The sequence below is a fragment of the Hemibagrus wyckioides genome, linkage group LG13 (genome assembly GCF_019097595.1).
Source record: "Hemibagrus wyckioides isolate EC202008001 linkage group LG13, SWU_Hwy_1.0, whole genome shotgun sequence".
NCBI lineage: Eukaryota > Metazoa > Chordata > Actinopteri > Siluriformes > Bagridae > Hemibagrus > Hemibagrus wyckioides.
Window position 1 is genome coordinate 18,833,308 of NC_080722.1, and position 25,062 is coordinate 18,858,369.

At 40.9% G+C, this 25,062-nt stretch overlaps 1 protein-coding gene and 1 non-coding gene across 5 annotated transcripts in view; one reads left to right on the top strand and one right to left on the bottom strand.

Annotated features, from left to right (window-relative positions):
* Positions 1-968: 968 nt before the first annotated feature.
* trnad-guc (transfer RNA aspartic acid (anticodon GUC)) lies at positions 969-1,040 on the bottom strand. The gene has a single exon. It is a non-coding gene; the product is annotated as a tRNA-Asp (tRNA).
* A 3,198-nt stretch (positions 1,041-4,238) lies between these two features.
* The window catches only part of ccser2b (coiled-coil serine-rich protein 2b), a 61,791-nt gene continuing 40,967 nt past the window's right edge, over positions 4,239-25,062 (top strand). For 2 of the 4 annotated variants that reach the window (XM_058406089.1, XM_058406090.1), the window contains exons 1-3: positions 4,239-4,492; positions 16,524-17,888; positions 18,339-18,538. In XM_058406089.1, coding sequence (XP_058262072.1) covers positions 16,565-17,888; positions 18,339-18,538 — 1,524 coding nt within the window. In that variant the 5' untranslated portion in view covers positions 4,239-4,492; positions 16,524-16,564. Of the gene's footprint in view, positions 4,493-9,375; positions 9,510-16,523; positions 17,889-18,338; positions 18,539-25,062 lie in introns of those variants that run through there. The other 2 variants (XM_058406087.1, XM_058406088.1) reach the window with 2 other exon arrangements.

The following is a 25,062-nucleotide window of genomic DNA, read 5'->3' on the forward strand; positions in this document are numbered from 1 at the left end:
ACACCAATCACTGATCTCCATCATTCCCAAAGACTTGTCGCTGATCACCAAACACCAATTACAGATCACCAACATTCCCAAACACCAATCACTGTTCTCCATCATTCCCAAACACTTGTCACTGATCACCAGACACCAATTACAGATCACCACTGTTTCCAAACACCAATCACTGATCACCATCATTCCCAAACGCTAATCAATGATCACCATCATTCCCAAACACTAACCACTGATCACCAAAAACCAATTACAGATCACCAACATTCCCGAACACCAATCACTGATCACCATCATTTCCCAAACACCAATCACTGATCTCCATCATTCCCAAACACTTGTCACTGATCACCAGACACCAATTACAGATCACCATTGTTTCCAAACACCAATCACTTATCACCATCATTCCTAAACGCTAATCACTGATCACCATCATTCCCAAACACTAACCACTGATCAGCATCATTCCCAAACATTTGTCACTGATCACCAAACACCAATTACAGATCACCACCGTTTCCAAACACCAATTACTGAATGCCATCATTCCCAAACCCCAATCACTGATCTCCATAATTCCCAAACACTTTTCACTGATCACCAAACACCAATTACAGATCACCAACATTCCCAAACAACAATCCCTGATCACCATCATTTCTGAAACACCAATCACTGATCTCCATCATTCCCAAACACTAACCACTGATCAGCATCATTCCCAAACACTTGTCACTGATCACCATCATTCCCAAACGCTAATCACTGATCAACATCATTCCCAAACACTTGTCACTGATCACCAAACACCAATTAAAGATCACCAACATTCCCAAACACCAATGTGTGGAGCCCCAGCCGGAGAGTGACGGGTGTCTTGCTCAAGGGCCCAAAGGTGGTGCTGGAGCCTGAGCCCCAGAGCCTTAACTACTTGAGCTACTATCGTCCCCAAAAGTATCAGGCGTCTCCCCGTCGGGGAATCGAACCCCGGTCTTCCGCGTGACAGGCGGAGATACTGTCCACTATACTAACGAGGAGGACAGTGAACCAAGGTGCCTGATGGCCAATCTCTGATCACCATCATTTCCAAACACTGATCACTGATCTCCATCATTCCCAAACACTTGTCACTGATCACCAGACACCAATTACAGATCACCATCATTCCCAAACACTAACCACTGATCAGCATCATCCCCAAACACTTGTCACTGATCACCAAACACCAATTACAGATCACCACCGTTTCCAAACACCAATTTCTGAATGCCATCATTCCCAAACACCAATCACTGATCTCCATCATTCCCAAACACTTGTCACTGATCACCAGACACCAATTACAGATCACCATTGTTTCCAAACCCCAATCACTGATCTCCATCATTCCCAAAGACTTGTTACTGATCACCAATCACCATCATTCCCAAACACCAATCACTGATCACCATCATTCCCAAACACCAATCACTGATCACCATCATTCCCAAACACCAATCACTGTTCTCCATCATTCCCAAACACTTGTCACTGATCACCAGACACCAATTACAGATCACCACTGTTTCCAAACACTAACCACTTATCAGCATCATTCCCAAACACCAATTACAGATCACCATTGTTTCCAAACCCCAATCACTGATCACCATCATTTCCCAAACAGCAATCACTGATCACTGATGTGAGTCCACCTGTGTTCTGGATTTTAAACTCTTCTTGGTAAAATTTACAGTAATAAAACTGAGTCTTTTCCTTCTGTAAGCATTGTCTCTGTGTTTGTTTCCCAGATCCTTTTCTTGTATGTTAAACATCACTACTTTGCAACAAATATGCAAGCTACAGTCACACACACGTCAACCCACAGGGTCAAAGCAAGCAGAGATCGTTCGTTTTCAGCGAGAGCTGGCAACTTCTGGCATGACATGAGCAAAAGTTTAACTTTATTCAAATATAGAGCAACTTCATGCAGTGTCTATCAATTAGGGTGAAGAGAGTAGAGCACACACTGCTTCTCCTTCATCTTGTATGACATGGTGCAGATATACAACTAACTTTAGAATTGTTTACACAAACGCCAAATCTCCCTCCAGAATATTTCATTTTTAAGGAAACTTATTGAGAGCATATCAATTTGTAACAGGACTAAAGAGTCACAGTACAAATTCTTACATCGTCTTCAAATTACTCCATCGCGTAGACACAAATTTAACCCAAATAACTGTCCGTTGTGTATGAAATGTAAGATAGAGAAGGGTGACTTTGTTCATTGCACATGGAAATGTATACACATGTATACAAGCTTACTGGGCACAAATTCATAGGAGATTAAATTTAATATCTAATACAGAATGTGACTTCAATCCACTTTATTTCTTGCTGGGTACTGTTGATAACAGTATAAAAAGTGCCTCAAACAGAAAGTTATTTAATCTACTTACTTATGCTGCCCGTAAGAGTATTCTCCTTAAATGGATTTCTGATAAACCACCGACAGTCTTAGAGTGGCATAAAGTGACATTTGATTTTCTCTCACTGGAAAATATTACTTATTGGTCAAAAGGGAAAATAGATATGTTTTTATCAGATATGGACTCCTTTTTTTGAGTATATAGGTCCCAGGATTTCACACATTTTTTTTGCAAATCTTGGTAGGTCAGCATGAACCTTAGTCTGTCTAATTGTGGCTGTATATTTCATTTTTGTATCTGTGGCCTATGTTGTGGTCTGCTTGATTTGTGATCTGTGGTCATTGTTCTATTGTTCTAAAATAAAAAAAAATAATGAAAAAAAAAACTTATTGAGAGTAAGTGTAATGATAGCTTAATTATAAATATACTTAATTATAATAATAACTAGTTGCGCCACCCACTAGTTACACTATATTGCCAAAAGTGTTCGCTCACCTGCCTTGACTCGCATATGAACTTAAGTGACATCCCATTCCTAATCCATAGGGTTCAATATGACGTCGGTCCACCCTTTGCAGCTATAACAGCTTCAACTCTTCTGGGAAGGCTGTCCACAAGGTTTAGGAGTGTGTTTATGGGAATTTTTGACCATTCTTCCAGAAGCGCATTTGTGAGGTCACACACTGATGTTGGACGAGAAGACCTGGCTCTCAGTCTCCTCTCTAATTCATCCTAAAGGTGTTCTATCGGGTTGAGGTCAGGACTCTGTGCAGGCCAGTCAAGTTCATCCACACCAGACTCTGTCATCCATGTCTTTATGGACCTTGCTTTGGTCACTGGTGCACAGTCATGTTGGAAGAGGAAGGGGCCAGCTCCAAACTGTTCCCACAAAGTTGGGAGCATGGAATTGTCCAAAATGTCTTGGTATGCTGAAGCATTCAGAGTTCCTTTCACTGGAACTAAGGGGCCAAGCCCAGCTCCTGAAAAACAACCCCACACCATAATCCCCCCTCCACCAAACTTTACACTTGGCACAATGCAGTCAGACAAGTACCGTTCTCCTGGCGACTGCCAAACCCAGACTCGTCCATCAGATTGCCAGATGGAGAAGCGCGATTCGTCACTCCAGAGAACGCGTCTCCACTGCTCTAGAGTCCAGTGGCGGCGTGCTTTACACCACTGCATCCGACGCTTTGCATTGCACTTGGTGATGTATGGCTTGGATGCAGCTGCTCGGCCATGGAAACCCATTCCATGAAGCTCTCTGCGCACTGTTCTTGAGCTCATCTGAAGGCCACATGAAGTTTGGAGGTCTGTAGCGATTGACTCTGCAGAAAGTTGGCGACCTCTTCGCACTATGCGCCTCAGCATCCGCTGACCCCGCTCCGTCAGTTTACGTGGCCTACCACTTCGTGGCTGAGTTGCTGTCGTTCCCAAACACTTCCACGTTCTTATAATACAGCTGACAGTTGACTGTGGAATATTTAGGAGCGAGGAAATTTCACGACTGGATTTGTTGCACAGGTGGCATCCTATCACAGTTCCACGCTGGAATTCACTGAGCTCCTGAGAGCGACCCATTCTTTCACAAATGTTTGTAAAAACAGTCTGCATGCCTAGGTGCTTGATTTTATACACCTGTGGCCATGGAAGTGATTGGAACACCTGATTCTGATTATTTGGATTGGTGAGCGAATACTTTTGGCAATATAGTGTATATAGGAGCGTTGTGTGTGTTGAATGCAGCACTGCTCCTGTTTCAGTGTCATTACTCAGAGCTGTGTTAGGGGGCGCTGTGGAGCTCAAGCCGGAGAGTGACGTCAGCATCAGCTGTGCTCTGATTCAGGGGGAAAAAAATCACTCCTCAGTCACACGACCGCAGCTCCAGTACACACACACACACCCGTTATAGAATAGGAAAATGTTTATTTATAATTTATATGTAATGCCGTAGTAATATATCCACTAACGCTCGTATAGCGACTGAAGGCCGGCTTTGTACAGGAAGTCCCAGCGCATCAGTGTGTTTATTTTCCGTCGAGTCACCCTGTGGAGTGCGTTCACATTCAGCGCAGAAGGTAAGACAGGAGAAGAAACATGTCTGCCGTTATAACTGTCTTATCTCCACCGCTCATAAAGCATGACACTCCGCAGGACTTTGCGGTGTTATCGTGTGTATTCGAGCTGATCTGGACTTGTGTTTACACTCGGACAGAAGCTAGCGTCATACATAAGCTAGGAGAATTAGCATCATTAGCACGATGCACCTTCACAGAGCTCTACCCGTCCTAATACTTAATTAGCACTTTATTAGCACTCTATTGCAGGCTATAATGTCTTAATTTCTGGTTACTGTTTTTGACATGCCAGTGAAACAGTGATTATGGGTTTGAGGTGAAAATAATAATTGCTGTGTCACATCTTCGGGGCTGAATGTTGCTGCTGCTGTACTGGGAATCAGTAGCAAACGCACGCTCACAAAGTGCATAGAAGTCCCCCGGTGACGTCACAGACTCATTTACATATTCATGGCATCTTGATGGTTATTTGCTTATTTATCAAAAAATGAAAACTAGAATACAAGTGAATAGAAAATAGAAAGTATGTAACGTAGAAAACACCCTCGAGGTTGATTTACTATTATTATTATTATTATTATTATTATTATTATTATTATATTTTTCTTAACAGTACATCATGAAGTGTTTTATTCCTCCTACACCGCAGTAGTTTACCAACGATTGCAGTGTCGAGTTAATTATTAATTAATGATTATTCTATTTTTTTGCCCGAGACTCAGTGGCACCACACTGCTCGGTTCTTCGTCTGTGAAGCTTTTCCAGGTTGGTCTCGCAGTTTCTTTCAGTTGTAGTGTTTCAGTGGTGTTTATACCCTCTCCTCTTTCGGAGGAATCGGGCTCAGTTGTGTTCAGGTCTGCTGATTGACTCGTCCAGTCTTTCCTCCTGATGAAGTCCTGTGTTTTGTGTTTCAGATGGTTGTCTTGTGCCTTTATAATGTTCCTACTGATTAAATTGGACACATTTCTCAGTAGACATCTGAATTCAAACCATCGTGAGCTCCATCATCAGTAAAGATTATTGAGAATGTTCCAGAAGCAGACATGCAAGACCTTCATTGTTGTATTGTCTATGCTCAGTGTTTGTCTCTTTTCTCAGCTTCAACATGTTTTACTTTTCTCCCATAGACAGCTCTCTGGTCTTCATGTTGGTTTTTCCTTTTTAACAACAAACACAGTCTTCAGAGTGAAACCCAGGATCTCAGAGCCTGAGTAGATGTTCAGAGCTATTAACTGTTCAAACAATTGGTCTAACAGGTCACACCTGAACACCAACAAACGCCTGTCACTCACATGTCCCGGTATTTTTGATCACTTGAGAAATATGTGGGTTCGATAAACATCTCCTCACAAAATATCAACAATTATTTCTTAATCAGTTTATGTAGGTTGTCTTTCCACCCTGTGAATGAACTGTTACTATAGAAACAATAACATATTAGGATGAGCACATTAATATAAAATTAATATAAAGCTGCTGTTACAAGCCCTAATTGGATTGGATCTGTTTATCATGGGGACGTTGGTAATATATTTTTTTATTACTCACATCTGGACAGCAATAAAATGACTACAGGAGGAGGAGGAGTGAGGTTCTAGTGATTCGGAACCGAAGTTCCAGCAACCATTTGCAAATACACTCCTACAGTTATCACAAAATACATGTTGTTCATTGGAAAATCTGACCAAACTCAGCAAGCAGCATGATCTCAGTCATCTTTTACTCCACCATGAGGCAGTGACCTGAAAATTTTTATATTTTGATGATACTGATGAATCCCACGAGCTTCATCTGACCTTGATGCTGATGATATTGGAACAGATCACACATTCTTTCTGAAAAAGGAGGCATGGTTTTATTATAACATCAATCATACCACTGTGTGTGTGTGTGCGTGTGTGTACGTGTGTACTGGTCAGCTTGTGTAAGTGCTGGAGAGGAGATGAGCAGGATGAGGAGTTGTGGTCCTGTGATGTTCATGATGCTGTGTGTGGAGATGGGAGTGATAATGTGAAGCCCAGCTCCTGCACAATGCGTGTATTGTGTTACAGAGGTTACAACGGTGCTAGTAGAGATCGCTCGGTTATCACACTGGAGCTGAAGGAAGTCCTTCTGCAGCGTCCATCTTAATGACAGCTTCGTTTCATCTGTCCAGATGGATAGTAACAGAAACTAGACTAAACTTTATATGTGATACACAAAGTGATCCAGTCAACATTATCTGGCTTTTGTTTTTATTATATGTAAATATTTATTTTATTTGCCACATAAGTGAATTTAACGCTGGAGTTTTGTTGAAGTCATGGTTTTAGCCGTGTTTTTTCTCCTGTGTCCTTTTAGTACAGTGGTTAAGTTATATAAATTTTTTTTTTTTTAAAGTGTAAATTATGGGTCAGGTGTCTGTATCAGCTGATACTCAAAATACGATTATCAAACCTTACATTCATGAAAAATCTATAAATTCCACCACAGATGAAGTGTTAATGAAGTGAATCCGTAACACCCCTGTGTCTGTTACAGTGCCTCAGCGTCTCAGGTGAAGGTGACTGGGGTCAGTGGTGAAATCTTACCCTCTCAGCTCTGACAGCAGACTGCCTGCTGCTCTAACACAGCCACTGGGTGGAAAAGGGAGTTGATCCAGATGTTAGCAGATGCCAGATGACTGGTTGGTGGTTTTGAGACAGAATTTAGACTCTGGATCTCAGGCTTCTACACGATACGATGCGATTAATATTCACAAGACTAAGTCTGATGTGATATGATGCATGTCAGTATCCTCTGATCAGAATTCGACCAGCCTTGTTCAGGTTTTAGGCTAGGCCTAGAATTATTGTCTACTTAAAGTTATGAATGATTTTTTTAAACACGAGATTTTCTCCTTTTTTTTAAAAAAAATGCTGACCGATTTATGTAATGATAATGTTTTTTTCCGCCTCATTTTTATTGTTCTACACTGATCAGGCATAACATTATGACCACCTGCCTAATATTGTGTTGGTCCCCCTTTTGCTGCCAAAACAGCCCTGACCCGCCAAGGAATGGACTCCACTACATCTCTGAAGGTGTGCTGTGGTATCTGGCACCAAGATTTTAGCAGCAGATCATTTAACTCCTGGAAGTTGCAAGGTGAGGCCCACAGGACTTACAGGATACTTACAGGACTTAAAGGATACTTTTGATAGATACTGACCACTGCAGACCGGGAACACCCCAAAAGAGCTGCAGTTTTGGAGATGCTCTGATCCAGTCGTCTAGCCATCACAATCTGGCCCTTTGTCAAACTCGCTCAAATCCTTACACTTGTCCATTTTTCCTACTTCTAACACATCAACTTTGAGGACAAAATGTTCACTTGCTGTCTAATATATCCCACCCACTAACAGGTGCCATGATGAGGAGATAATCAGTGTTATTCACTTTACCTGTCAGGGGTCATAATGTTGTGCCTGATTGGTGTATATTATTCAGCTGATTTAGGATTCTAAAAAATCAGCTGTTTGTTTACAGCTTAAATGTGAATTCTGTACACTGGCACATTCCCATTTTTGCACACACTTATACAACTAGTTTAGTGTATATTTTTAACTTTTTTTCCCCAAAACTGATTTTTATTGTTTTTAATTGAAAGGTCTTTAATATATTGCTTGCAGTTTCACGGTAAAGGTGGCCTAAATCTTGCCTTCTTTTTTAACACAGCAAAACCCTGCTATTTAAAGAGATACATGAACATGGCATTACACACACACACACACACACACACACACACACATTATATATATATATAATGTATGTATGTATGTATATGCGTATATGTAAATAGCTTTAATAACATATCTTTAAATAGCAGGGTTTTGTTTTGCTGTGTTAAAAATGAAAGCAAGATAAATCATGACAGATCATGTATGTATGTATGTATGTATGTATGTATGGCCACACCCCCTTCTTTTCCTTTCTACCAGCAGTCTACACCCCTCTCCAAAGCAGTGAAAGGTGATACTGTCATCAGGAGGCATATTGCACATCATCTCACAATCCTAACTCTCCTCCTCAACCAATCAGAGCACTGCAGAGAAACATGCCATGCTGTTAGTCCATCAGTCCATCAGTACGCCACACCCTGCACGCCACTCTTACCCATAATCCTCCTCCTCTGAAAGTCAAAGCAAGTGCTCAGATACAAACGCTCCATTAAATAATCAACTTTCCCCAAAGGCACAGGCTTGGACCGTTCTGATGGGACAGTGCGTCTCCTTGTCAAATCTAACCACCGGAGAAAAGAATTAAGACTTTCTAGACCAAGCAGATGGTTTTGAGGTTGTGTCGAGCCACATTAAGATGATCCGAGCAAGCGTAACAGTTTTTAAGCAGAATTTACTAATGGTCAATGAAATCTCCTGCAGTTTCAGCTTCAGCTCACAGACCTACTGTAAAATTAGACTTGAAAAGGAAATGGGAATGTAGTGCTGTGATCGTTAGCATAATTAATGCCATAATGCCAGTGTACGCTAAATTATGGGTGGATCTGGAGTCAAGTCATGGCAGTTACGGGTATAGAGATCAGCAGTGTTTAAGTGTTAGCAGCGTTAGAGTCATTAAAGAATCGGCTTCAATTCCATTACGTTTGCAGAGATTTGTATTGCATTAGTGTCTTAATCCTGTCATTAGTGTCTGTTAATCACAGGACTATCATCATCATCATTATCATCATCATCACAGTCACATAGAACATCTTTCTCCTGTCAGCTTTCTCTCTCCACCAGAAACTCCTGCTGCTTTCACTCTGTGTCTGTGTATGTGTGTGTTTGTGTGAGACTGGTCTGTTGTGAGTTGTTTGGTTATAAAGGTGTGTCTGTGGTTTTACTCCAGTGACAAACAGCAGAGCACACCCAGGAAAGAGCACACCTTAGTCAAATGAGCATAGACAGGGCACAGGTGTGTCGCTGTTCTCTATACAACCGTGCAGTAAACTCATCTGTCCTCAAGACACACTCTGCACACCCGTTTTAGGACAGAGAAGGTTAGTACTTCGTTATTTTTCTCTGGAAATGTAGGCGTCCTTTTCTGTAATACTACATTTATTAGGTTGGATTTCAGAAAAGGTTTCACCATTCGTTAGAGTGAACTCAGAAATTGTGCACCTCTTCATGAACACATAAATATTTCACTGAGAATCTGACCCGGTTGATGTTATTTCTCGCGGACGGTTACGTGACCCCGTTCTTGATATTTTAATGGTTACACAATTAGACTTTGTTGTGTTATAGTTAAAATACTCTGTAAAATAATTTACGCTAATAAGGATCTATTCCTGCTCACTCCTGCTCACTCCTGTCAATATTCTCGCATCTGTGCACGGATGTTAAAGTAGGTCTCAGTCAGTTCCCTGAGGCGCTCATGATATGTGGTTTGAGATGTCCTAATGTGTTGCCATAGAGATGAGTGATGTACATTAAATAGTATTAAAGTCATATTTTTGCTTGATGGTTTCCCCGGCTATTGAAATACAGCTTAACAAAGGTGATGTGGTTTCCTTCTTTCTGTAAAGCTGTGTAAATCCCTTTTTGTCAGATACAAGAGCTCTGAAATGAGTCACGCTTTGATCTTTGTAATGGGGATTCGTGCGAAGCAGCAGTGATGGTTTGGTAAAGGCTGTCGTAGCTTTGTCCTGATACACAGAGTGAACTCTGCACCACTTTCAGAATATCACCCTTGCACTACGACTCACACTGCACCACTTGAATCACTTGCGATCAGGTGTTTTCGAGACGTACTGTACATGCTACACATCCCTCACACTGAGGCTCACACACTACAGCATTTCCACTTGAAGAGATCCATGCTGAAATACACCTGATCCCCACATCTATCTTTCTGCACCATCAATTCAGTTTTATTTGTATAGAGCTTTGGACATGATCACAAAGAAGCTTTACAGTATAGATATAGAATTTTAATTTATCCCTAAGGACCAAGCCAGAGGTGACGGTCAAGGAAAAACTCCCTGAAGAAACCTTGAGAGGAACCAGACTGTGTGATGATAAATAATTTCTTTTTCTATATTTCTATTGTAAAGTCAAACAGGGCTAATTGTGGTGAAAAGAACTTCATGGAAAATCATTAGAGTTTTAACTTTCTACTGTATTAAGATTTTAATGTAAACTCTTCTTGGCTCTTCATGGAAATACATCTTCAGACATCTTTAGTGTGTCAGTGTAGAAGCATCCACAGTAAACCCATGATGAGCTGTAGGCTGTCTATACAGGGCCATCTTCAGCAGCAGTGGTGATTTTCAGGTGAACTAGGCTCCTAGCAGAAGTAGAGCTTAAGGATGCATCAAGCAGCTCTGGAGAGCGGAAGGATGTCAGGATCAGAGAGAGACAGAGACAGAATATTAGGTGAGCTTGTGATCATGTAGCGGTTAAGGACAAGTGCAATGTGCAGGGAATCTAACAAGACTAGCTATAACAGCATAACTAAAAGAGAGAGCCAGAAGATGACAGACATGAGGGCTTCCTGAGACGTAAAGTTCCAGCCACTCCACCATCAACAAACCTGAGTGACCTTGTCAGATTGGGGAGGCAACAGCATCCAAACATCCCAGTTCCCCAAAATACTCTCATCACCATGAACCCTCCAGATCTACTCCTTTATCCAAACAAAATTTTTTTTATGAAAAGCTTGACTAAACAAAGTTATTGTCAGCCTGTGTCTGAGTCCCGAGCACTAATGGCTGTTCCACAATTGCAGGACTTTGTAAGAGAAAGCTCTGCCCCTGCTCTAGTCTTATTCTAGGTACTAATGAAGAGCCTGTATCTTTTATTTGAAGTAGACGTGGCGGATCATAAAAAACAAAAGATCGCTCAGCTACTGTGGCGCGAGACCGTTCAGTGCTTTATAGGTCAGTAATAGTATTTTATAATCAATATGATGGGAACCAATGCAGTGTGGATAAGATAGGAGTGATGTGTTCATATCATCTGGTTCTACTAAGGACTCTAGCTGCTGCTAGAGCTTGTTTATGCTCCTACTGAAACATCCAGACAGTAAGGTATTACAGTAATCCAACCTAGAGGTAACAAAAGCATGAACTAGTTTCTCTGCATCATGTAGTGTCAGCATAATTCTTATCTTAGCAACATTTTTGAAATGCAAGAAGGCTACGCTAGTGATATTATCTACATGAGCTTCAAAAGAGAGACTGAAGTCAATAATCACACCCAGGTCTTTTACTTCTCCACCTAATGAAACAGAAAAACCATTCAGAGTTACTCTGTAGTCAGAAAGCTTACTTCTGGCTGCATGTGGTCCTAATACAAGCTCCTCTGTGTTGCCAGAATTAAGCAGGTGGAAGTTGGTAAGCATCTACTGTCTGATGTCCTTCACACATTCTTCGATCTTATTAAGCCGGTGTCTCTCATCTATCTTTGCTGAAACATGTAACTGTGTGTCATCAGTATAACAGTGGAAGCTAATACCATGTTTATGAATATTTGTACTAAGAGGTAGCATATGTAAGAAGAAAAGCAGTGGGCCTAAAACAGAACCTTGTGGAACACCGAACTTTACCTTTATTATGCTTAGAGAAATCACCATCTCCATCTACAAACTGATAACGATCAGTCAAATAAGACCTGAGCCAGGAGAGGGCTGTTCCCTTAACTCTGTCAACATGTTCTAGCCTATCAAGTAGAATAGTATGATCAGTGGTATGTAGCTGCACTAAGATCAAGCAACACCAGCAAAGAGGAACAGTCCTGATTAGAGGCCATATTACATGAATGTTGTTCCTATGTAGTTATGAACATAACTTCTGTGCTACAACCTTTTTAAGGACCGTGGTGATAAAGGTGTGATATTGGCTTATAGCAGATGGGAGTAAAGGTCAAGTATTTTAGAGGTCAGGGAGGAATAGATTATTTTAATAGAGGTCCAATAATTTCAAATTTAATTAGTCACACACAATCATACACCATATGACATACAGTCAACTGTCCTTATCATAAAAATTAAAAGTAAAATAGAAACATTTATTAGTGGAATTTTGTAAACTGAGCTGTGCAAAAGTCCAGGTTAAGGTAGTGGGTGTTATGAGACAAGCCCAGAAAAGTCCAAGCATGAGGAGTTCTCCTGGTTTAATTTAAATGTCCTGCAAGAAAAAGTTTCTCCTCATTCACTATGTGTTTATTCTCAAGGAGCAGAAGCACTTCCCTGACTGTAACAGAGAGAAGAGAACATTGCTTGGATGGTTATAGCTTCTGCTATTATCTCTTTTGAGAAATGTGTAGGTGAAGGATTTAGTACACAAGATTTTGAAGAGGATTTGAGTGAAACTTTGTGAAGTTTTTTCTCTTAAAGGGGAGTAACGTTTTTATTTTTATTATTTTTTATTTATTTATTATTATTTATTATTTTTTATTATTTTTTTTATTTTTAATATTATTTATTTTTATTTTTTATTTTTATTTAATCCATCTAATTATTGATCTTGTCTGATTCATATATAATTTAGATCTTAGAAAATAGAGTAATATAGTATTGTTTATCGGTCATTCATTTCACACACACACACAGAGAGCGACACACTCTGACACACTGAGAAGAGGATTATGGGTAGTAGCTGAAGATTCCATTTATATCTCCATTGACCCACTGCAACACAGCTCACATGGCAGTATTTTTTTTATAAACTGTCCTTCGGCTTTTAACTGCAGCTATGACTAAAGTAGAAGAATGTAAACAGATCCAGTCTCCTTGCCCACCGTTACCCACCAGGTCATTCTGCTCTGCTGCCCCCTCCAAGCCCTTAGACAGTGTTTAAATTTTATGTTGATTCAAGTAGAGATAATTGGAAAGTGAATTTCATATATTTTATTACTCTGACTTTGTTTGGTGTTTATATAGCTCTCTCTCTCTCAATCTACATTAATTACTAATATGTTAACAGCTAATATTGTGAAATGTCATGACCCCCAGTCTAGAACCCCTGATCTGTCCACACTCTGATGCTCTGAATCCTGTGGCATTCTGCAATAGCTTAATTTGCATTTGTGTCAATGCCATAAACCTGGACACAGCCCCAGATGTGGACAAATCAGTAGCCTGGATAGCTAGAGCAAAAGGATGAAGTATCTGTGCTTGGCTTTGGCTGTGAATTTAGTAGAATTGTATTATGGTTGTGAGCTTCTTGTCTTTAATATATTTTCTAATAATCATAGAAAGAACAAATATACAAAATTGAGGCAGTTGATTTTTATAACTGATCCAAACAGATTTAGGTCCTACCTAAAAATCTTAATCAGTTCATCTGCTGCTTATAATGGTAATTTTATAAACATTCGACTATGAGTTCTTGCAATATCGTGTTAACAAGAATCATGGATAGATGCACTGACAGTCATAAAATTATCTTGTTACAGTAGTTACTTATTTTCTCTATCCTCCAGTCTTCTTTAGTTGTATGAGCTTCAAACGATGATCCATTATCATTGGTGCATCTGTAGCTTCCAGCAGTAATCAGTTCCAAGCCATAGTCACGGGATGAGTGTTCAGTTTTTGCACTGAATGAGGGTCTTGTTAAATTTTGCAAACCACCATAGATACACTATATTGCCAAAAGTATTCGCTCACCTGCCTTGACTCGCATATGAACTTAAGTGACATCCCATTCCTAATCCATAGGGTTCAATATGACGTCGGTCCGCCCTTTGCAGCTATAACAGCTTCAACTCTTCTGGGAAGGCTGTCCACAAGGTTTAGGAGTGTGTTTATGGGAATGTTTGACCATTCTTCCAGAAGCGCATTTGTGAGGTCACACACTGATGTTGGACGAGAAGGCCTGGCTCTCAGTCTCCTCTCTAATTCATCCCAAAGGTGTTCTATCAGGTTGAGGTCAGGACTCTGTGCAGGCCAGTCAAGTTCATCCACACCAGACTCTGTCATCCATGTCTTTATGGACCTTGCTTTGTGCACTGGTGCACAGTCATGTTGGAAGAGGAAGGGGCCAGCTCCAAACTGTTCCCACAAAGTTGGGAGCATGGAATTGTCCAAAATGTCTTGGTATGCTGAAGCATTCAGAGTTCCTTTCACTGGAACTAAGGGGCCAAGCCCAGCTCCTGAAAAACAACCCCACACCATAATCCCCCCTCCACCAAACTTTACACTTGGCACAATGCAGTCAGACAAGTACCGTTCTCCTGGCAACCGCCAAACCCAGACTCGTCCATCAGATTGCCAGATGGAGAAGCGCGATTCGTCACTCCAGAGAACGCGTGTCCACTGCTCTAGAGTCCAGTGGCGGCGTGCTTTACACCACTGCATCCGACGCTTTGCATTGCACTTGGTGATGTATGGCTTGGATGCAGCTGCTCGGCCATGGAAACCCATTCCATGAAGCTCTCTGCGCACTGTTCTTGAGCTAATCTGAAGGCCACATGAAGTTTGGAGGTCTGTAGCGATTGACTCTGCAGAAAGTTGGCGACCTCTTCGCACTATGCGCCTCAGCATCCGCTGACCCCGCTCCGTCAGTTTACGTGGCCTACCACTTCGTGGCTGAGTTGCTGTCGTTCCCAAACACTTCCACGTTCTTATAATACAGCTGACAGTTGACTGTGGAATATTTAGGAGCGAGGAAATTTCACGACTGGATTTGTTGCACAGGTGGCATCCTATCACAGTTCCACGCTGGAATTCACTGAGCTCCTGAGAGCGACCCATTCTTTCACAAATGTTTGTAAAAACAGTCTGCCTGCCTAGGTGCTTGATTTTATACACCTGTGGCCATGGAAGTGATTGGAACACCTGATTCTGATTATTTGGATGGGTGAGCGAATACTTTTGGCAATATAGTGTACCTTCACTTATTGAGACCTTTCACCAAAGCCAGAAAATAGTGTACATATGTCACAATATTTACAACAGATATCTCTGTATACAGACATCTTTTCATATCTTCTTCTCGCCTTTGACCTATTGAACCATATGTACAAGATATGCAGCTCTCATGTACAAAGTAGCAGCTTGGGACTGCACTTGAAATTGTCTTAGTGCTGTTATGCTCATCTTTTACCGCATTGTTCACCAGGTATCTCCTAACATGCTGTATTGTTGCTTAATAAATTGCACTCATTACTCATGCATCACACCTGGGTTCTCCCTCTGCATTTTTTGCTTGGAGTCTCTCCTGTCATTCAGGTATTTAGTGAACCTGTGGCTACATGCTGATATTACTGTTAAATAGTTTTCTCTTGTCATACTACTCACTGTTTGGTGGTGAATCTGCTAGACTTTCTCTAACATACAGCCCTAAAGCTGGGGTTGGGTTTCCCTTCACACACTCCTTGTTATTTATTTACTTGGGTCAGATATCTCCAACTTTTCATGACACAGTGTGGTTAGCCATGCTCTAAGATTGAAAGCTACTGCAGCTGGTGTCTGAATGTCATAGCAGCCAAAGACAGGCACCAGTTATATGTACACTGTCTATCTTAAGACTTATATGGCATACTCAGTTGTCTGAATCTGTCCTAAGCACCATAGCCTAAACAGCTGCCTGAGTGAGACTGTAGTGCTATAGAGCCCAGAGCTCTGAACTCGCACAGTATTGTTAATATTATAGAATATTGTTGAGAGGTGTAAGCGCAGATATGCCAGATAAGCTCCATGACAATATGTGTTTAACTAGAACAACCATTCCAGTCTACAGACGTTAGACAAGCCTTAGGCACACCATCAGGCTTGTGGTAGATTCATATCATGGGTTACTAAAGAGTAACACCACTACCAAAGAGTCCCACAGACCACATGAATTAAAGGCTGGTGATGGAACAGTATTACAGGTAAAAACTCACCAAGGCTCATGGTCTTCTTTACATTAAAACCTAATAAAGCTGTTGCTCAGAGACAGAGTTCAAGTAGTAAACTGAAAGAGAGCCCTTGAGATGGAGATGTATTCTTATTCTGAAATTCTTAATTCTATAAGATGTATTTGCTGCCTGATGCATCTAACTCTCTCTCTCTTTTGTTTTACCCCTAGCTCGGACCCTGTGCTCACACCCATGGTGGGGGAAGTAGTCAATGGAGGACACCACCCTCAAGCAGCCTACTATGGTTTCCAGACTACCAAAATTTGGCTCTCGTGCTACACCTGCCGCTGGTCCCTTAACCAATGGCTCAACCCATAATGTTTCAACTGGATGGGCTAAAGGACCTGTACCTGTAGGAAAGCAGAACGGCATGATTAGTGTCTCTGCTCCTTTGAAGGGGAGGAAGGGGAGGGACGACTTTGGAGAGAAGGTTTCAGATTCTAGAGAAGAGGCTCGAGCTGTTGTCCGTTCTCAGCAGCAGCCACGCTCTATGGTTAGGCAAATTAGGAAGCCCTCAGCTACCCCAGTGGGTAAAACCCAACGTTCCATCCCCACTGTACCAAGTACCATTCCTAGGACGATTACTCAGCCCATAAAAACAAACCCACGTAATACTGTCCCCAAACAGCCCTCACCCATCCAGCCACTATGCAACAGGGTTGGTGTGAATGCAGCCGCTGCTAGCCAGGGCTCTTCCCCCACTTCCCAGGGAAGTCTTCAGAGCAGCCTTTCTCACTCCAGTGACAGCCTCAAGTCCGTCTCTGTGGAGAATGTTGTACGCTCTCAAAGCTTCTCCTATTTAAAGAGACCTGAAGCCACCATTAACCCACCTCTGACACGTTCCTTATCATTTAACCGGGCAACAGAATTAGCAAAAGAGCTGCCCAGGCCACTGGCACAGTCTCCGATAGCCAGATCTCCTGTCACTCAGGCCTCCATGGTATTAGATCCTGTATCAAAGCCTACAATACCAACATGTACCATCTCCTCAGTACCACCATCAACGCTGAAGAAATCTCTTCTGCCTAATTGCACTGATGGCAAGCCATCAACACTTAGCTATAAGCTAATGCGGTCATCACTTATCAAGCAACCCCGCACAGTTGTACCAGTTAAAGCTCATGGGAAGATGGAATTTACAGAGAGGGATGGAGATTCCCGGGATAAATCTACACCCATTTCTGAACCATCCAGCACCACACACAGTGCTGGAACAACTCCTGAGGAACCCTTTTCCATCAAGGAGGCAAATGACAGCCAAGCTCAGTCTCTGGAGATCTTGGAGGACATGTCTTTATCGTCCACATCATCTCTGGAACGTAATGATGTGAGCGAAGAATACATAGATGACTTTGATGACTTAGGAAACGGAAGCGGAATTCTGCTCATGCCTGTTAATGAGGGAAAAAATGACCGAATAGGGCTCTTCAATGAGGATCACCTGCTTGCCGTTCATTGTCAGGAAGGGTCATCAATGACTAGTCTGCACAGCTTTGTGTCAGAGGCAGTAGACTGGGCTGATATCGGCCTCACAGGTAAGCGTAGATACACCTTTCTCCTGAGAGGGTCCTGTGCACATTACCAAAACCAACAGCTAGCTCACATTAGACATAATGTGCAATATCATCTATAGGTCATCTATAGGACACCTAAGGTGATCTATAGGGCATTATAAATACATATCCTATTTTTCTTCATCATAGAAATACTATAATATGAAGAAAACTTTTTGTAACACTGCATAAATAATCCTAATTCATTTCATGTGCTGTGATTAACACCATAGTAATTCTTAACGTGATTCAAATGTATAAAGTCCTGCAAAAACGAAAGCAGCAACGTTTTCTAACAGTGTCCTTTTTTAAGCAGCGTACCATTTTGTTATTGATGGCAGAAAATTCATCGGATCTTCAGTTTTAATGCAATAGAAAAGAAATCGAAAAGTGTCAGTTCTGACCTTTTGTTGTGCTGTTTGTTCTGGGCAGGCAATCTCCCATGCGATGCCTCACTTCGCTGTGGTGCTCGAGCACTGTCTGCAGAGAGAGATTTACCACATGGCTCCTCCCTGGAGCTTTCCCCTTCAGACAGCTCTGGAGGAACCTACATGTGGGACGAGGAGGTTCTGGAGCCGATTGGACAGACCACACAACTCTGTGGAAGCTTCGACTCCAACCTTAACAGCATGGTAAGCTGCGCTCCATAGACTGTGGGTATGTAAGTGTAGACCAGTAACAAGTTGCAACAGTTGATGGTGTACAGTAAAGAGTAGAACAGCATTTATCAAAATGGATACAAACAGTTTTTGTTTTTCACTAATCAGTGTTTAATGTAGCATTCAAGAAAGTTCATGAAAATCAGGTTAGTTGTGAAAATCAGGTCTTTGTGTAAATATGCTGTAAGAGAACTCACTCTGTGAACTTCTTGAGATCTTAATTATTAATGAGAATACGTTGTAATACAGTCAAGTTCCTAAGTATTTGGACAGTTGACTAAATACTTGTCATATTGCCACTGTACACCACCACAATGTCCATCCACCGCCCATCCCCATAATACAGCCTCCAACATATTTGACAGATGTTGTAGTAAGCCCTTCCTTTCCTTCACTGTTCACTGACTATTGTAAACCTGGACTTTTATGGGTGTGGCTAAATCAACATCAGCTGTGCCGTGAATGTATTTGGTCATTTACAACTTAAAAATTTTTAGTTTCAGTTTGGCCCAGAAAATATGTACCAACAACTTTAATAAAATGTGTTGTATATATAAAATGATTGACACAGATTTATAATTTTACATTATGAGATTAAAAGATTTTCGCACCTTTATAAATGTTCTTTAAGGACATAAAAACTCAAACCTCCAGTGTGACTAATTCTGCATTAATAAAGCTATAAAATAATTTTATGTAACTGTACAGTAGATTCCATTTGATCTCAGGAAAGGCCTAGACAGATCGCTAACTCCAAAACAAACACTAGCCAACGAGCTACACTATATTGCCAAAAGTTTTGGGACACTCCTCCAAATCATTGAATTCAGGGGTTGGGCTTGGTCCCTTAGTTCCAGTGAAAGGAACTCTTAATGCTTCAGTATACCAAGACTTTTTGGACAATTTCATTCTCCCAACTTTGTGGGAACAGTTTGGAGATGACCCCTTCCTGTTCACACCAGTACACAAAGCATGGTCCATAAAGACATGGATGAGCGAGTTTGGTGTGGAGGAAGTTGACTGTCCTGCACAGAGTCCTGACCTCAACCTGACAGAACACCTTTGGGATAAAATCACAAATTAAATCACACCTAATTTGAATTAATGTTCAATTCAAACACATTTTTATTTCTATGTCACAAATTGTCCAAAATGTTTTGGTACACTGAATCATTAAGAGTTCCTTTCACTGGAGCTAAGGGGCCGAGCCCAACCCCTGAAAAACAACACCTGAACTGAGTGATTTGGAAGGGTGTCCCAAAACTTTTGGCAATATAGAGTAGCAAGCTCTGCTTTTTGCTAACAAGAGTATTCTTGTTATTCGATAGGTGTTTTCTGTGTGTTTTGTACACAAAATCTGTGTGTAAGAATCCTGAAAATCAGGCTGTTCCCATTAACATGAACACAAACAAACACAGACTGGACTTGCAGCGAGGCTTTTGTTAAGGTTACACTGATTTTGCTCACTTATTGATTTTGTTATATTTTTCAATATCGTGTTAAAGCTAGTTAGAATCGCAAACCTTTGTTGGAAGGCTCTTCCTGGAAGGACTGCCTTCAGACAGTGTGTGTGTTGTGTGAGAGCCCTCTTGTGGTGTTTAACAGTATTGTAAGAAATGTTGAACTACTTACCAGTTCAGTGTTGGTGGTTCTAATAAAGAAAATCTCTTTACAGGAAGTGTGAAATGTTTGATGTGAATTGAAGATTAGGCATCAAACATTACACTATTTTATACTTTTTACTCAAGAGATAAAATACTGCATAATAGACCAAAAATACAATATATTATAATGTTCAGTTGGACAACAATGGACATTGTCACAAAGCAGCCTTACCAGAAAAATCTAAAATTTTACATTTATAAATTTATCCCTAACGAGAGAGTCAAAGGTGACGGTGGTGAGGAAAAACTCCCTGAGGCAATATGAGGAAGAAACCCCGAGTGGAACCAGACTGTATTATACTAACTGTCTACTTTATGGTCAACTAACCAGTGAAACCAGGAGATTTCTGCTAGTTTTAACATAAAGTCTAACTTGTTGAAGTTATAATCCATAATCCAATTCAACCTAGAGGTAACAAAAGCATGACCTGGTATTTCTGCATCATATAGTGACATTATATTTATTATTATAGCAACATCCATCCATCCATCCATCCATCCATTGTCTATACCCGCTTTTATTCCTAATTAGGGTCTGCTAGAGCCTATCCCAGTGCACATTGGGTGAAAGGCAGGGGTACACCCTGGACAGGTCACCAGTCCATCGCAGGGCCACATATAGACAGACAACCACACACACTCACACTTATTATAGCAACATTTCTGAGATAAAAGAAGGCCACCCTAGTGATAATATCTACATGAGCTTCAAAAGTTGGTGTGACTTAATGAAACAGAAAGACCATTCAGAGTTACTCTGTAGTCAGAAAGCTTACTTCTGGCTGCAAGTGGTCCTAGTACAAGCTCTTCAGAATTAAGCAGGTGGAAGTTGGTAAGCTTTCACTGTCTCACTGCTTCAGTCTTATTAAGCCGGTGTCTCTCATCTGACTTTGCTGAAACGTGTAACTGTGTGTCATCTGTATAACAGTGGAAGCTAATACCATGTTAACAAATAATTTTATATCGAGGTCAGGTCAAGGGTTTGGCAACTGCCTATTTAAAGGCGTTAGATTTTATTATTTGTTTTAGAAGAGATTCAAATCCTTTATCTGTTTAAAGAAACACATAGGTAAGGGATCTCACATACATATAATATTGCCTGAGGTTTTTAATTTTGCCCTAGAAATAATTCAGTAAATTAATGTTGCTCCACTATTAAATAAGATTATCTTAGGGTAGAGAGCTGCATTTATTTAGTATCCCAGTCACAGAGGGAGATTATTGATAAAACCGTCTGGTAGCTGACGTGAATGTACGCTCGACGTGATAACATACATATATCATGATTGACACATTTAAAATGAGCTGAGATAATGGTCTGAAATAGCTTCAGGCTGTAGAAATGAGACAATATTTTCTATATTTAATATTATACGGTATATTTGACTATCAAGTGACTATCACACTCAGCATAGTCTGTTTAGTGTGCGTGTGTGCAAGGATACAAAACCTGTTAAAGCAAGTAAAATGGCAGCGTGAGTAATTATTTATATTATAAAATATTCTGTGATCACCTTTAGGGGGCAGTGTTGTCCTGACCACTAATATAAGTGCACACGCACATAACACACAATCGCATTGAAAAGTGAAGTGTTGGAGTTCGAACGATGATGCTTTGTTTTTTCCTGACTTTCCCTTACTCTGATGGCGAGTTTGGTCCAAGCTCATAAAAAAAACAAAAAACAAAACCCTGAAGTCCAGCTGAGTCTGATGTCTAGACCTGCTGGCTGCTGCTGATGATAATTACATTAATCATTACACTCGCATAGATTACCAAGTATTAGCATATATTACTGTATTATTTTAATCAGCATAATATTCCGTGGTCAAAATATTTTCCTTAGTGGACTGTTTTCATACACAGACTCTTTTTTTCTATTAGATACCTGCTGTCACAAATCTCACATTTCTATCTGGAACACGGTGAAAGCTGCAGTGTAAGCATTCTGCAGAACTCCTCAGAGGAAACCGTGAAGTAAACTTTTTAGTTTAATGTAGATTTGACAAAGATGAGGCAGTAAAGCATGTTCAGTGAGAAATGAGATCAGTTCACACTGAAAGCATTGCTGAAGTCTGTATCAAAATATAAATCTGTAATCACATATAACCAGTGATCCTCTATAATGTCGCGTGATGCAGAGTTCATTTTAGTCAGGCATTCAACTGTAACCTTCTAAAGACTGATGAATTTAAAAGTAATTAAGCCTGTGTTCCTTTGATTATCCGCCTTCCTAGATGTTACATAATCATGCTGTAGTACGCTCAATGGCCCATTTATCTCCATAGAGGTGTTGTAGTAGTAATAATAATGATGATAATAAGGTGGTCAAAAATGGAATTTGCAACAAGCACTAATAGAGGCACATTGGGGCAGGAATCATTCAGCCCCATGCTCAAACAGGACAGTTAATCTCATTGAATATTAATTTAACTTCTGTAAAAAAAAAAAACTCTGAGTGCAGACAGTGTGTGTATGAAGCACAAAATCATTTCTATTGTCAGTCCTGTTGTAAAGATTGTCAGAAAGGGGATTGTTAAGTGGATAATCTCTGTACATCAGAAATGTGTGCACCAGTGTGACCTTGCTTTCCCACACAATGATGGGGGAACAAAAGCAAAATGTCTCTTTTACAATGCCTTTTCAATGTTTTGAGCTGTGCTTGAGGAGGAAATTTTGCTGAAACTTTGCTGAAATGATTTATAATATTAACTCATCTGTGTGCGTCTCGCTCGTGACACGAAACACACCCACTGTATGGAACAAAGGTTCGTCTCAAAAGGCTCATATCAAACTGCTAGACTGTGTGAAGCTATGTGCTGGATGATGATCTTGAAACTAGTAATTTTGTTAACGCTGAGAAATAAAGACCACATCTCCCTGCAGAGCTTATGTAGATCAACACAGATGTCTTTTTTTTTTTTCCCCCTTAAAGCAGATTTTTAAAATATTAGCAAATATAGTATTCTGTTTGCATGACTTGTGCAGAGAACCAATAAGAATTGGCCAGCAAAGAAAACACCTCCAAGGTCCTGACCAATAAAAGAACACGTTGAAAGAACACTTGAAAATTGAACGGAAAGCAAAAGATAATGTCACAAGAAACGTGAGCCCTGGCGCCGATTTAGCAAACAAATTAGCTGTGAAAACACTCAAGGAAGTGTTTAGTCTCACTCACAAGCAGGTATTTGTCCTCACATAACAGGTGAGGACATGTCACTAGTATCTTCACGCTTATGACGCTTATTAGACAACACTACGCATTCTCGTTGATGTGTAGGAAACCTCTCTGACGTGTCTGTGTTTTAGGTGTGTGAGATATCAGAGTGAGTGAAGACTTGTTGATGATCACAGCATGACCCACTAGGGGGCAGTGTAGCTTCACAGTGATGGTGGTGAGAAGATTCTACATTGTGCAAAACATGACCAGGGAGAGAGCTACAGCACCACACCATGGGTTCCTTTTATCTCTCTTTTCTTCCTCTGTCTTTTCTCTTTCTCTTGTCTCTCACCTTCCATCAGTCATCCATACTCAAACTCCTTCAGCTCCATCTAAATCACTACATAATATCCCTGTCAGATCTGGGGATCTATTCATCTGAGGTCAATGTTACTGTTAGCCTAAATTTCTCTTATCCTGAGTTCACTGTTATCCTGGGGTCACAGTTACCTTGAGATTATTGTGACCCTGAGGTCACCGTCAGCCTGAGCACCCTATTATCCTGAAGTCCCTGTAACCCTGGGGTCACCTCTGTTACCCAGAGGTTATTGGAACCCTAAGCATCCTGCCACTCGGAGCTCCCTGTTACACTGAGGTCACTGTTACCCAGAACTTCCTGTTACACTGAGGTCACTGTTACCCAGAACTTCCTGTTACTCTGAGGTCAATGTTAACCTGGAAGTCACTGCAACTCTGTGGACACTGGTACCCTGAGGTCACTGGTACCTTTAGTTGAATTAAATTCAATTTTATTTGTATATCGCTTTTAACAATGGACATTGTCGCGAAGCAGCTTTACAAAAATATAAAAATACAGAATAAAAATGACAAAGGTTAAAATTAAATTAATATTTATCCCTTATGAGCAAGCCTGAGGCAACAGTGGCAAGGAAAAACTCCCTGAGATAATGTGAGGACGAACCCTTGAGAGGAACCAGACTCAAAAGGAAACCCATTCTCATTTGGGTGACACCAGAGGGTGGGATTTTAAATAATGTCCTTTCTGCAAACTGTTTATAGTCAAGTGGAATTGTGCAGCCTCGAGCAACTTAAAGATCAGCGTAAATTCTGAGTTCATTATAGATTCAACACAAATTGCTCACTGAAAAAGACCTGAGCGCAAAACCGACGGCCGCAACAGCCGGTCGAAGATGGTGCCATAGTTTACAAGTGGTTCTATCCACAGCAGTCCAATGGATCTCCGGGCTGTCCGCATGAAGTCATATCCACAGCAGCATTGAGCACCACCAAGCGACGAGACTCCAATTAGAGATAGGGAATCAGGATGGAACAGACAGGTCCAGAGAGAAGAAGCAGTCACACTGGGAGCTCGGGAGTAGCATGTGTAGCTCCACAGATAGCAAGACTAATTGTGACAGCATAACAAAAAGGGAGAGTCAGAAGGTCACACAGACATGAAGGCTTCAGGGGACATAACGCTTCAGACACTCCACCATCAGCAAACCTGAGTGAACATGCGAGAGTAGTAAGATGACAGCAAACATCCCAGTTCACCAAACACTCTGTACCCATGAACCCTCTAGATTTGCTCCTTTACCTAAGAAAAAATATTCATAAAAAGCTTGACTAACGAAGTCCGTATTCAGCCTGGACT